This window comes from Macrotis lagotis, chromosome X, assembly GCF_037893015.1.
Source record: "Macrotis lagotis isolate mMagLag1 chromosome X, bilby.v1.9.chrom.fasta, whole genome shotgun sequence".
Taxonomy (NCBI): Eukaryota; Metazoa; Chordata; class Mammalia; order Peramelemorphia; family Peramelidae; genus Macrotis; species Macrotis lagotis.
Genome location: NC_133666.1, coordinates 647,014,773 through 647,029,107, shown reverse-complemented (window position 1 = coordinate 647,029,107; position 14,335 = coordinate 647,014,773). Strand labels below are relative to the sequence as shown.

At 35.8% G+C, this 14,335-nt stretch overlaps 1 protein-coding gene across 6 annotated transcripts in view; it reads left to right on the top strand.

Moving 5' to 3' along the window:
* Positions 1 to 14,335, top strand: part of DOT1L (DOT1 like histone lysine methyltransferase) — a 116,762-nt gene that overhangs the window by 29,549 nt on the left and 72,878 nt on the right. For all 6 annotated transcript variants that reach the window (XM_074204628.1, XM_074204632.1, XM_074204631.1 and 3 more), the window contains exon 3: positions 6,945 to 7,019. In XM_074204628.1, coding sequence (XP_074060729.1) covers positions 6,945 to 7,019 — 75 coding nt within the window. The remainder of the gene's footprint in view (positions 1 to 6,944; positions 7,020 to 14,335) is intronic.

Sequence of the window (14,335 nt, the reverse complement as noted above, 5' to 3'; positions counted from 1 at the left end):
TTTTTCTTATGTGTCCTGTTCATTTTCTTCTGTATCATCTCATAAGTTTTTGCAACAGTATTCCTTTAAACCTTTTTGTTCAGTCATTTCCTAATTAATATCACTTTATTTCTAGTTCTTCAGTACCACAACAGATAACTGCTCTAGAGATTGTTGTCTTTGAACTCCTTGAGGAAGATGCCCACTATTGGTATTCCTGGCTCAGTAGAGTGAATTTGGGCGAATATGGTTCTAAACAACTTCCCAAAATGGTTGGATCAAGACACAAAGGGATAGATTAATTTGTATGGCTGTCTGATCATTTCTATGATTGCCATCTTCATTTATTTTGATATGAGGTACCACCTCAGTTATTTGTGTTTTTTTATATATGGTTATTGTTATTTCTTTGAGAATTGCTTACTTATATCCTTTGAGCATATAAGGAATTGATTCTGTCAGTTTGTTCTATCAAAGATATAAAATCCATCAAAGTTTTTGTCAATCTAATTCTTTGCTGTGATGTTGCTTATTTATAAAACCTTTTAAATTTTTGTTTGATTCTTCTGATAATCCTTTCATTATTTGGAATTGTTCCCTTTGTCATAGTTATGAAAAGGTAATGATTTCAAAAGTTATATAACCTTTTATATTTGGGCATGTCATGTGTCTTTGAACTTTTTTGTTTTTGTTTTTAATTTTTGCAAGCCAGTGGGGGTAAGTGACTTGCTCAAGGTCACACAGCTGAGTATTAAATATCTGAAGTTGGATTTGAATTTAGGCTCTTCTAACTCCAGGCCACTACTCTATCTACTGAGCCACCTAGCTTCCCCTTAGTATGTGGTTTTAAGAAGTTTGCCTAAGCCTAATTTTCTCACACTATGCTGCTATGATTAGCTCTTGGCTTTGTCTACCTAATTTATTTGATTAATTTATTTGATTAAGTTTTTTTTGTTATTTTGTCATTTTGTCATTCTTGTTATTCTTGTTTTTGGTCAATGATTAATCACTGCTTTATTTTGATATCAGATTTAAGGGCTAAGTAAATAGGAATACAAGTAAACTTTTTATTTGCCATTAGTTTTTGCACTCTCAGACTCTCCCCCCCCTTATTTATTTATTTTTCAGTTACATGTAAAGATAATTTAACATTCTTCGTTTTGCATGTTTTTGAGTTCCACATAATCTGATAGAAGTTGAACATTTCTACATTAGTCAAGCTATGAAAGAACTAAAGAGAGCTAAGGGGAAAAGAAGGATAAAATATAAAAAAATATAAAAGCTTTTAAAAAATGAACATGATATAGTTTGCTCTGAATTCAGACTCCATAGTTTTTTTAGGTGTTTTGGTGGTTTTTTTTGCAAGGCAAATGGGGTTAAGTGGACTCCATAGTTTTTTCTCTGAATGTGTGACTTCCATCATCTCACAATATTGTAGTTAATTTGTCCAATGTTCTTTTGGTTCTTTCTGCTCCCTTCACTCAGCACCAGTTTATGCAAGCCTTCTCAAGTTTTTCTGAAGTCAGGCTGCTCATGATTTTTTTTTTCCATTTAAATTTATTTTTTATTATTTGAGTTTTACATTTTCCCCCCATTCTTGCTTCCCTCCCCCTCCCCCCACAGAATGCACTCTGTCAGTCTTTACTTTGTTTCCATGTTGTACCTTGATCCAAATTGGTTGTGATGAAAGAGAAATCATATCCTTAAAGAGAAGTCTTAAGAGGTAACAAGATCAGACAATAAGCTGTTTTTTTCTAAATTAAAGGGAATAGTCCTTGTACTTTGTTCAAACTCCTGCTCGTGATTTCTTAAAGAACAAAAATACTTAATAACATTCATATACCATAGCTTGTTCTCCTCAATTTCCAATTTTTTGCCATTGCAGAAAGAGCTACTATAAATATTTTTTGTACATGTGGATCTTTGCCCCCTTTTTTATGTTACCTCTGGGATATAGCCCAAGTATTGGTATTGCTGGATCAAAGAGTATATACACAGTTTTATTTCCTTTTGGACATAGTTCCAGATATTCTCTGGAGTGGTTGGATCAGTTTACAACTCCACCATCAGTGGATTAATGTTCTTGTTTTCCCCACGTCCTCTTCAGCACTGATAATTTTCCTTTTTTGTTATTTTAGCTAATAGGAAAGCTATAGAAGTGGTACCTCAGAGTTGTTTTAATTTGTATTTCCCTAATTATTAATAATTTGGAGCATTTTTTGTATGACCATATAGATGGTTTTAATTTCTTCATCTGAAAAACTGCCTGTTCATGTCCTTTGACCATTTATCAATTGGAGAATGATTTGTTCTTGTAAATTTTACTCAGTTCTCTATAAATTTTAGAAATGAATCCTTTATCAGCAACACTAGCTGTGAAAATTGGTTACTAGCTTTCTGCATTATTTGTAATCTTGGTTGCATTGGTTTGACATGTACAAAAACTTTAATTTTTGATTTATTGTAGTCAGAATTATCTATTTTGTTCCCTTTTTGGTCACAAACTTCTCTCCATGTGATAGATTTGATAGATGTATCATCTTTTATGTCTAAATCTTGTACTCATTTTAGCATTATCTTGGAGTGTGAGATAATAAGTCTATGCCTGATTTCTTTGGTAGAGATGAAAAAAAGATACCCATTATCACCATTATTCAATATTGTATAAGAAATATTTGCTTTAGCGATAAAAAAAGAAATAAGAATTAGAATTGAGAATGAGGAAACAGAACTTACTCTTCCTCAGATGATGTGATGGTATACTTAGAGAACCTTTGAAAATCAGCTAAAAAACTACTTGAAACAGCAGCTTGAGCCAAGTTTCAGGATATAAAGAAAGCCTACATAAATCATCACTTTTCCATGTATACCAACAAAGCCCAAGTAATTGTAGACAATATAAAATACTTGGGAATCTATTTTCTAACACACTTCCAGAAACTACGTGAACATAATTATAAAACACTTTTCACACCAATAAAGTCAGACCCAAACAATTGGAAAAGTTTCAGTTGTTCATGGTTAGGCTGCATTAATATTTCAAAAATGACAATTCTATCTAAATTACTTATTCAGTGCTATACCAAACTATCAAAATTTTCTTTTAAAGACCTAGGAAAAATAGTAACGAAATTCATTTGGAGGAACAAAGAGTCAAAAATATCAAGGGAATTAATTGGGGGGAGCTCCCCCCAAAACATCTATCAGATCTAAAATTATTCTATTATGCAACAGTCATCAAACCTGTCTGGTTCTGGCTAAAATAGAGAAGTTGATCAGTGGGAGACCATGGTAACAAACTATTTGAGAAACCCAAAATGCTGAAAATTGCTGGGAAAACTAGAAAATACTATGGTGAAAACTAGGCACAGACCCCCTATACCAAGCAACGTTTTTATTTTTTGATTGATTGATCAATCATCAAGAAACTTAATCTTTTTGATTAAGAAACTATATTTTTTAACTTCTAAGTATTTTTGGCTACTGATTTGTATATAATTTGAGATGAGACACTTTTTCATTCCCCTTGGTCTTTTTTTTGTTGGCCTCTCTCATTTTTCCTGATGATAAATTAGATATGATGTTTAACCATAGTATATCAAGGTGTGAAGCCTAGCAGCAGGTTGGTCCTCACAGGGAATGGATGTAGGCTTCCAGATGACCACTGACTGGGCTGAACATTGATGAAGGGAGTGGCTTGTTTACTACTGCTCTGTGGGCTGGTTTCTTGGAACTTGGTAGCTCTCTAATGTTATCTAGAGAAGAAATAATTGTGGACTTGGGAAGTGGCCATTGTTCACTTGTCTCTTGGCCTTTCCCACTAGCTCTTCTATGCTGAAAGTTTCTAATATTATTGTTAAATGACTTGTTCTTACAATATTGTTGTAGACCTACCAGAAGATGTAGCTTTCTTGTGTTCATGAAGTATATACGTTATTTAGCACATAAATTGAATCTATACAAATTTCTGTTTGTATAAATAATTGTATAGGAGAGGAGTAGATTGAAATGAAAAGAAATGTTAACCCATGAAGAACCTTTGTGAGCATCAGTCTCTGGAAGTTTTGGGTCCATAATTTTGAGAAGTGGATAGTATGACATTACTATTTTCCATTTGTAGTTAGCTTTTTACTGCTGGGTTTGAATTTTAGCTTTGGACACAGTAGTTGGTATTTTTTCCTAATAAATCATGCTGTTTGGTCAAGTCTTTTCCCTCATGTGAAAACAAAGGTGTTGAATGAGTGTCAGCATCTTCTTTCTCTGTTTAATATGGATTGGATTGGTGATTTCTGTGGTTCAGAGACTTCCAAGTGAGGAGGTGGTCTCCTATGGGAGACCAGCTATTCTGTCCCAAGAACTATGTTATGTTATCCAAGTTGTTAATTTTAAGGGGATTCTGTGAAGATCACAATTGGTAGTGATGTATTGGGGGTTTTTTCCTTTTTGGATCCTCTAGAACCCTTATTTCAGCTGTTTCTTTTCCCCCATATGTAGATAGGATCCTTTTGACTTCTATTTAGTCTTTCTAGGTTCTTCTGAAATCAACCTGCTCAGGATTTCCTATAGAACAGTAGTGTTCCCATCATACTCATATACTACAACTTGTCCAGACATTCCCCAATTGATGGGCATCCCTTCTATTTCTAACTCTGTGCCACTAAAAGAGCTACTTTGAATATTTTTGTACATGTGGATCCTCTTCCCTTTTATGATCTCTTTGGGATATAAACTTAGTAGTGGTTATTATGGGTGAAAAAAGGGTATGATCAGTTTTATTGCTCTTTGGGCCTAGCTCCAAATTGTTCTCTGGAATGGTTGGATCAGTTCACATCTCCACTATCAATGCATTATAGTATTCCACTTCTCTCAGATATATCCAACATTTATCATTTTCCTTTGCTATCATATTAACTGATCTGATAGGTATGTGGCAGTACCTCAGCGTTGCTTTAATTTGCATTTTTTCTAATCTAGAGTGATTTAGAGCATTGTTTATATGGCTATAGATAACTTTAATTTCATTATCTGAAAACTGTTCATATCTTTTGATCTTTTATCAATTAAGGAATGATTTATATTCTTATAAATTTATAGCCAGTTCTATTCATATTTGAGAACTGAGGTATTTTTCAGAAACACAGCTTTTTGCTTTCCTTCTGATCTTGATTGCATTGGCTTTGCTTTTGCAAAAACTTTTTAATTTAATGTAGTCAAAATTAATCCATTTTGCACTTTAATGTTCACTTATCTTTTCTTTGGGCATAAACTTCTCCCCCATTCCATCTATCTGAAAGATAGAGGATTCCTTGTTTTCCTAATTGACTTATGGTATCATTCTTTATGTCTAAATCCTATACACATTTCACTTTTTCTTGGTACATGGTGTGTGAGATTGTTCTATGCTTAGTTTCTGCCATACTAATTTCTAGTTTTCCTTGCAGTTTTTATTAGAGTGAATTCTTATCCCAGAAGCTGGAGTCTTTCGGTTTATCAAACAGTAGATTACAGTAGTCATTTATAAGTGTCTCGTGTACCTATAATGTATTTCACTGATCCACCATTCTGTTACTTAACCAGTACTAAAAACTTTTGATGATTGTTGCTTTGTAAATACTTTGAATTCTGGTATGGGTAAGCTACCTTCCTTTGCATTTTACCCATTAATTGCCTTTATATTCTTGAACTTTTGTTCCCCCAGATGAATTTTGTTATGACTCCCAGTTTTCCTTCTTTCTAATAACTAGAATCTTATCAGAAATTTAGCTTTTAGCTATAGCAACCCATATATCAAATTTCTTATGCTACAAATAGTTTTATATTAATGTAATGTGAATATTCATATTTGGTCCACATTGTCAATGCTAGTGATTTTGCAGATAAAGATTTTAAGTAGCTGTCACACTCATGGTTTATTTTTTTTGGCCTTAAAATTTATTAAAGTCTTATATTAACATAATTTGTTTATTTTCTTTGAAAGTTCATGTTTTCTTTTTCTGTTTGTTTGTTTTGCAAGGCAGTGGGGTTAAGTGACTTGCCCTTGGTCACACAGCTAGGTAATTATTAGGTCACATTTGAACTCCGGTCGTCCTGACTCCAGGGCCCAGTGCTCTATCCCTTGCGCCACCTAGCCTTTCTGAGTCCATGTTTTCTCTTTGCTTTTACATTACCTAGATTCCCTTCTTTTCACTTCCACCATCAGAGAGCCCTCCTTCAAAATTGTTTGGTTTTCTTTTTTAAGGTTTTTTTTTTTTTGGCAAGGCAAATGGGGTTAAGTTGCTTGCCCAAGGAATTGTTTTTTTTTTATTTAATATTTATTCTCATTTTGTACAAATGTTTTTTTATACATTAATAAAATATTCTCGTTTAAGAGTAAATGAAATTCCCCCTCCCCCATATAGACTCGCTTGAGTGATAAAGTAAAGGGGAGAGAAAAAAATTAAAATTAAAAAAATAATAGTAATAATTGTAGGTCTGGCCAGGTGGCGCAATGGACGGAGCCCCAGCCCTGGAGCCATGAGCACCCGAGCCCACATCTGGCCCTGTACACCCAACAATCACCCAGCCGTGTGACATGCAAGCCACCTGAACCCCACTGCCCTGCAAAAACCAAACAAAAAAGGGAAAAAAAGACCCAAAATAAAATAAAATAGTAATAATAGTCAGGGTGGCTGGGTGGTGGACAGAGCTTTGGCCCTTGAGCTAGGAGCACCCAGGTCCAAATCTGGCCTCAGACACCCAACGATCACCCTGCTATGCGGCCTATTGTTTGTTTTTCAAAAGGAAAACTTAAGTGGGAAAGAAAACCCACCAACACACAGCAGATATTTATCTTTGTCTTTTGGGGATTGGGCTGAATTGTCAGGCCCTTTTGCTTATTGTTCTTTTCTGAAATAATTACAACTTCCCTATACAAGACAAGATTTCTGGTATGTACTCTACTTACTCTGACTTCTTTTGTGCTTCAGATGGGTCTGCGAAGAAATACCTGATCTCAAGCTTGCCATGGAAAATTATGTTTTAATTGACTATGATACCAAAAGGTAAGCTGCATGTTCTATGTTTTATCATCACACGTTGAGCACGGGCTTTGTGACAAGGCAGCCTTATATCCATAGAGACTTCCAGTGTAGGGGCAGCTCTCCTTGCCTTTTTAAATGGACCATGTGTCCCCAACATTCTTTGGGTAGGAGATGGATAAAAGAAAGATTCATTGAGTGAACTGTGATACGTGTAATTTCCTCAACCAGCGACAATGATTAGCATCTCCATATGGGTGGTAGCCAGAGGTGGGGTTTGATCTGGCTCTGAATCTAATGCTTTTTTTTTTATTATAAAGAATTTATTTATTTTGAGTTTTACAATTTTTCCCCTAATCTTACTTCCCTCCCCCCACCCCCCTACAGAAGGCAATTTGCCAGTCTTTACATTGTTTCCATGGTATACATTGATTGAAATTGAATGTGATGAGAGAAATCACATCCTTAAGGAAGAAACATAAAGTATAAGAGCAAGACCAGACAATAAGATAGCAGTATTGTTTTTTTTCTAAATTAAAGGTAATAGTCCTTAGTTTTCTCTTAATACAGATGGTATTCTCCATAGCAGACAACCCCAAATTGTCCCTAATTGTTGCACTAATGGAATGAGCAAGTCCATCAAGGCTGATTATCACCCCCATGTTACTGTTAGTGTGTACAGTGTTTTCTGGTTCTGTTCATCTCACTCAGCATCAGTTCATGCCAATCCCTCTAGGCTTCCTTGAACTCCTGTCTCTCTTGGTTTCTAATAGAGCAATAATGTTCCATGACATACGTATATCAGTTTGCTAAGCCAATCCCCAATTGAAGGACATTTATTTGATATCCACTTCTTTGCCACCATAAACAGGGCTGCTATGAATATTTTTGTACAAGTGATTTTTTTACCCTTTTTCATCATCTCTTCAGGGTATAGACCCATTAGTGGTATTGTGGGATCAAAGGGTATGCACATTTTTGTTGCCCTTTGGGTGTAATTCCAAATTTCTTTCCAGAAAGTTGGAATGATTTCACAGCTCCACCAACAATGTATTAGTGTCCCAGATTTCCCACAACCTTTACAACAATGATCATTATCCTTTCTGGTCATATTGGCCAGTCTGAGAGGTGTGAGGTGAAGCGTGAAGCTTTAATTTGCATTTCTCTAGTAAGTAATGATTTAGAGCAAATTTCATATGACTATGGAGTACTTTGATCATTTCTCAATTGGGGAATGGGTTTTTTTTTAAATATGCCTCATTTCTCTGTATATTTTAGAAATGAGTCCTTTGTCAGAAACATTAGTTGTAAAGGTTGTTTCCCAGTTTACTACATTTCTTTTGATCTTGGTTATAGTGGTTTTGTCTGTGCAAAAGCTTTTTAATTTAATGTAATCAAAATAATCTATATTGTTTTTAGTGTTGTTCTCCTTGTCTTCCTTAGTCATAAACTGCTTCCCTTTCCATAGATCTGTCAGGTAAACTAGTCCTTGATCTTCTAGTTTGCTTATAATATTGTTTCTTATGTCTAAATCCTGTATCCATTTTGACCTAATCTTGGTATAGGGTGTGAAGTGTTGGTCTAATTTGAGTTTCTTCCATACTAACTTCTAATTTTCCCAGCAGTTTTTATTGAAGAGAGAGTTTTTATCCCAATTGCTGGACTCTTTGGGTTTATCATGAATCTTCTGTTTTTCTATAGAAATTAAGAACTCTTACTGAGAGCTGAATGTCACTGCTTTTGTCCTGATGCTGCCAGCACCAGGAGCAAGAATACCTGCACGACCAACTTTATGTGTCTGAAAATGCTTTCTATTTTTCTAGAGGACTTTTCTCCCCCTAGGAGGAATTTCAGAGATGAATAAGTTAATAAATGACATTTATACAGTACTCAGGAGCTTACCCATTACCCTACATTCAGAACTTACCAAATCTTATATATACCATTCCTGTGGGGAGGGGCTTCCAGCTTTTACTAGTCACATGTTATTGTTGAGGCAACAGAGGCTCTGATGGTAAGAAGGAAAGTTCTGCTGATCCTGTGGGCATTGTCATCATCAGGTTTTCTTGACTCCTTTCCATAGACTGTCTTCCATGCTCCTAGTTAGACTTGGTATGGATCTTTAAGAGCTGACAGGAATTTTTTAGAGGTGCCCAAATCTACCCTTGTCTGACACGGAAAGATGTGGAAGCTAATTCCCTCAGAAGGAATCACATCCAGTAGATGTAAGGATCAGAGTCAGGATATTTACCAGCTGTTAATTGGAGAGAGCTAGGACTGGAGTGAACTGGGTCTATAATGTGATTTGGAAGAACAAACTCCAAAACATAAAAGAGTTTTAGATAGAAATTTTATTAGGTCCAGAAAGGAGATGTGATTTGTCCCGATGCTGCCAACATCAAGAGCAAGAATGCATGCAAGCCTCTGAAAGGTTTATGTTATAGTATTTAGACAGGGGTGGAATACAGGAACTACACCTAATGTGGTAGAGAAATTTTACCTACAGGTCTATATGTGTGTAAAGTCAGATTGAGATGGGTATAATTAAGTGCAAACATTCAATAAAATTTGGGCAAAAGCCAGATGCATAGGGATGCCAAAACACACATTAAGATTGAATCAATTAGGGGCGGCTAGGTGGTGTAGCGGATAAAGCACTGGCCTTGGAGTCAGGAGTACCTGGGTTCAAATCCAGTCTCAGACACTTAATAATTACCTAGCTGTGTGGCCTTGGGCTAGCCACATAACCCCATTTGCCTTGCAAAAACCTTAAAAAAAAGTGAATCAATAAGACTTGTGTGGAAACCCAAAATAAGAATGTTGTTAGTGATTTCAGGACTTGGGGAAATTCAAAATCTCTGACGTTAGGGAAATGCTCTGAGATCACGTAATTTCTAGTTAGATTTAGACAGTTTTCTGAACAATATAATAATAAATAAAAATGAGAATCATTCCTATTCTTTGAACTAGTAGAAAGGTATTGATTTGTGAAGATATATTTGGCAAACATTATGTATCTGCTGCCTCCAGGAAGCTTTGTAATAAGGGATATTCAAAATTTATTGAAAAAATTATCTCGGAGAGAAACATTTCTCTATAGCATAACATTGGTCAATAAAAATGTATTAAGGATGCTCATTGTGTGCTAAGTAAACATTGTCAAATGAATCTTGCTTAAGATAAAAAGAACAGAAATTGGGTTCCTGCCCTTAGGGAGCTGACATTCTAATGGTGGAAACAACATGCAAGGAAACCTTGCAGGTTGAAAAGATAAAGTAGCTGACAGCTGATAGGAGAGAAGTGGAGGTCCATGTGCAATCAGGTTCGAGGAGACCTCTGGCCTTTTGAAGTGACTTCATCACTGGGCAAGTGGAGAGGGCCAGTATCAGGGGAGGTTTAGAGAAGAGCTTCTGTGGTGAGAAGTGGCATGGGGCTTGATTAGGGAGGTCCAAGAGGAGAACCTTGATACAAGTGGGGGCCTGGGCTTTGTGAGACTGTTTTTCCTTCCTTCTAGCCTCCTTTGGCATCAGACAAACAGAATTGAAGGGTGATGGGGAGGAAGGAGTTCTTGGTTAGAGTTTGTTTATGGAGTGATTGGTGATAGCAAAGTTGATTATAAATTCATTCCAGCTACGTGCAAAGGTAATTTTCAACATTCATTTTTTGAGTTCCACATTTTTCTCCCTCATTCTTCCCTCCCTCCTTTGACAGTAGGCAATCTGATACAGGTTATACATATGTTACACATATTTCCATTATGAAAGCAGAATCAGAACAAAAAGTGAAAAAAATCATGAGAGGGAAAAACATAATGCATAAAACAACATTTAAACATTTAAAATATTATGCTTTGGTCTGCATTCAGATTCCATAGCTCCCCCACTGAATATGAATGGTATTTTCCATTCCATGTCCTTTAAAATTGTCTTCGATCTATTAGAAGAGCTAAATTCATCATATAGTTGATCATCACATAATGTGAAGCAAAGGATTTTTGAGTGTGAATTTTTGAGAAATGGGAGAGAATGCTATGACAAGTTTTAAGCTCATAATTGTTATTCATAAATTACAAGATGCTCAGGAAAGGACTTAGGGAATGCATGAATTCCTCCTGTAGTGTTATAGCAGAGGGAACATTTTACATAGAGAATGGAAATGGGAGGGGACTGTCCCAGGAATGGCTTTCTGGAATTTTTGTTCCTTGTGAAGTAGAGAAATAGCTATTTATTTCACCTACTCCTTTGTCATCACTTAACTATGTGAAATTGATATGGGGGGTTAGTTAACCAAAACCCATAGTGCTCTGATGCCAGTGACCCTCTCGTGCTACCCTGGGTAACAAGAGGTCAGTCTGATTGCACATCCAGGTTTTATTTGCATGTATTCTGGGTTCCTTTTTTTCTAATTTTTTAAAAATCTTGGTTGTATTTTAAAAAAAAATCTCTTGTACACACAAAGCCAAGACAACCAACATTAGAAAGAAAAAGAACTGGAAAACAATCTTTTTAGATAGAATCTCTAATAATGACCTCTGGGGAAAATTTATAAGAACACAAATCAATCCCAGCTGGTAATGATATGAATGATATGAATTGGTAGTTTTCAGATGAAGAAAATAATGTCAGTAGGCATATGAAGAAGTGTTCCAAGTCACTTTTGATTAAAGAAATGCAAATTAAATACCATCTCACTTCTCATATTGGCTAATATTTCAATATTTCAAAAAAGGAACATGATAAATGCTGGGAAAGGATGTGGGAAAATTGGATTATTAATGCAATGTTGGTGGTATTGTGAGCTGATAAAATTATTCCAGAGAGCATTCTGGAAGACAACCAATACCCTTTAATCCAACAATACTACTACTAGGTCTGTATCCCAAAATGATAAGAAGACGGGGAAAGCTCTTAGGAGTGCAAAAATATTGGAAGTAGCCCTTTTTGTGATTGACAGGTCAATTAGGAAATGACTGAATAAGCTGTGGTATATGAATGTAATGGAATACTGTTGTGCAACTAAGAAATGAATAGGCGGATTTCAGAAAAATTTTGTACAAATTGATGAGAAGTGAAATGAACAGAACAAGAACTGTGTGCAGTATCAGCAGTACTATCATGATCATCTATGAATTATCCAGCTCTTCTTCAGGGACACAACAATCTAAGACAAATACAAAAGTCTACGAAGGAATATGCTACCTATATCCTGAAAAAGAAGTGATAGACTCTGAATGTAGATCTAAGCATATTTTTTTTCCAGTTATTTCATTTATTTAGACTGGGAAGTTTTATTCTCCGAGATTGACCATTAACCTAAAGGTAAAGGCCTTTTTAGATGTTCATCCTGAACTGTGAGAGGGGGAAATTTATCTAAATACAAAGGTTAGGGGAAATCATTAACCTCTTTTGGTGACCTGACAGTAAAGATTGTACAATCTTGAATTGCCCAGATGCTCCTCAGAGACCACCATCCTTATCTGATGGATTTTTCTTTCTTTCTTTCTTTCCACTTTCCTGCAATAATCTTTTCTAAAGACTAACCCCCTCCCCCCACAAAGATAGAGAAACTTCCCTTTTATCTTCCACAGAGAAGCCTTAGTTCTTAGTTTGATATAGCAATATGGCAAGCTACTTGATAAATTTCCAGGACTCTTCATTTTATTCTTTGGTGGATTAGTTTGTCTTTAGATTTTGGAACCTATTGTTTGACATTTCCTTCCTTTGGAATTTTATTTTTAGTTTAGTTTTTTAGTTTTTGCAAGGCAATGGGGTTAAGTGGCTTGCCCAAGGTCACACAGGTAATTATTAAGTGTCTGAGACTGGATTTGAACTCATGTACTCCTGACTCCAGGGCTGGTGTTCTATCCACTGCATCACCTAGCTGGCCCCCTTCCTTTGGAATTTTAAAAATCATTTTCCCAGGGCAAATCAGTTTTTGAAATCAGCTTTTTTAGCTTTTCCACTATGAAGTCTGGGTAACATGAAAGAAAGTCAATGTGATTACAGACAAATGTGAGGAATTTAAACATCTTGGAAATTTAGAATTTGGTCTCTGGTCTATTTTGACCCACCTAGTGCTGAACTAGAAGGTTTACATTTTCAAGACTGACTGATTGAATTCTGGTTATTTTTTATTTGGTACTTTAAAAGTTTTTTAAAGCCCTTTACTTATCATTTCCTTTTCAGACATTACCAATCCCCTGTGAAGATGCATTTTTGTTTATTTCTTTGATATAGAAGTAGAAACAAAGAAGGGCTGGGTGTGGGAGAGAGGGAGTATCCTCTCATTCCTTTTTGGGGGGAGCATGCTTGGTTTGTTCCATATATTGTATATTTTTTTTTGACTCTGCTTACTTCAATTTATTTAGATCTTTCCTTGCATTTCTATTCTTGTAAACCTTTTAGTTTATAAGCATTTGTTTGTTGTTGTTCAGTTAGTTCCAATTTTTGTTCCTTGTGAAGTACTTAGTCTTGGTAAAGATACTGGAGGGATTTACCACTTTCTTCAGTACATTTGAGGAAACTGAGGCAAACAGCTTGAAGTCCAGGATCACACAGCTAGGAAACTTCTGAGGTTGAATTTGAACTCAGATCTTCTTGGATTCCAGACTTGGAGCTCTGTTAACTGCATCTTTAAACCACTCATGCATTTGTTTAGCCCTTACTGTGTGCTAGACCCTTTGCCCAAGCACCAAAAACACAAATAAAGGGAAAAGACATTCCCTGTTCTCAAAGCTTATTGTGTAATAGGGGAGACAGCAAACATATGAATATATTCAGGTGAGCTGTACTCATAAATAGGAAATAATGGAGAGCAAGCACTAGAATTTTTTTTAAGGTATTATAATTCAGAGGGTTTAGGAAAAATAGAAGATAATTTTTTTTAGATGACCTTTGAAGGAGGTGGAGAAGGAGGAGGGGGAACATTCCAGTCATAAGGACCAGGAAAAGCTAGGAGTCCAGAGATTAGTCTGAGGTAAAGCAAGGAGGAGTAGATCATTATCATTGGATTGAAGAGTATTTGGGGGAAGAAAGGTCAGAGGTTAGGGGATGTTAGGTGTGAGAAGACAGTGGAGGTGGGAGGTTATGAAAGGTTTTGAAAGCCAGAGGATTTTGTATTTGATCCTGGTGGTGTTAGGAAGTCACTGGAATTTGTTGAGTATGCAGAATGATATGGTCTAACCTTCCTTTTTTTTTAGGTTTTTTTTTTTTTTTTTTTTGCAAGGCAAATGGGGTTAAGTGGCTTGCCCAAGGCCACACAGCTAGGTCATTAAGTGTCTGAGACCGGATTTGAACCCAGGTACTCCTGACTCCAAGGCCAGTGCTTTATCCACTGCGTCA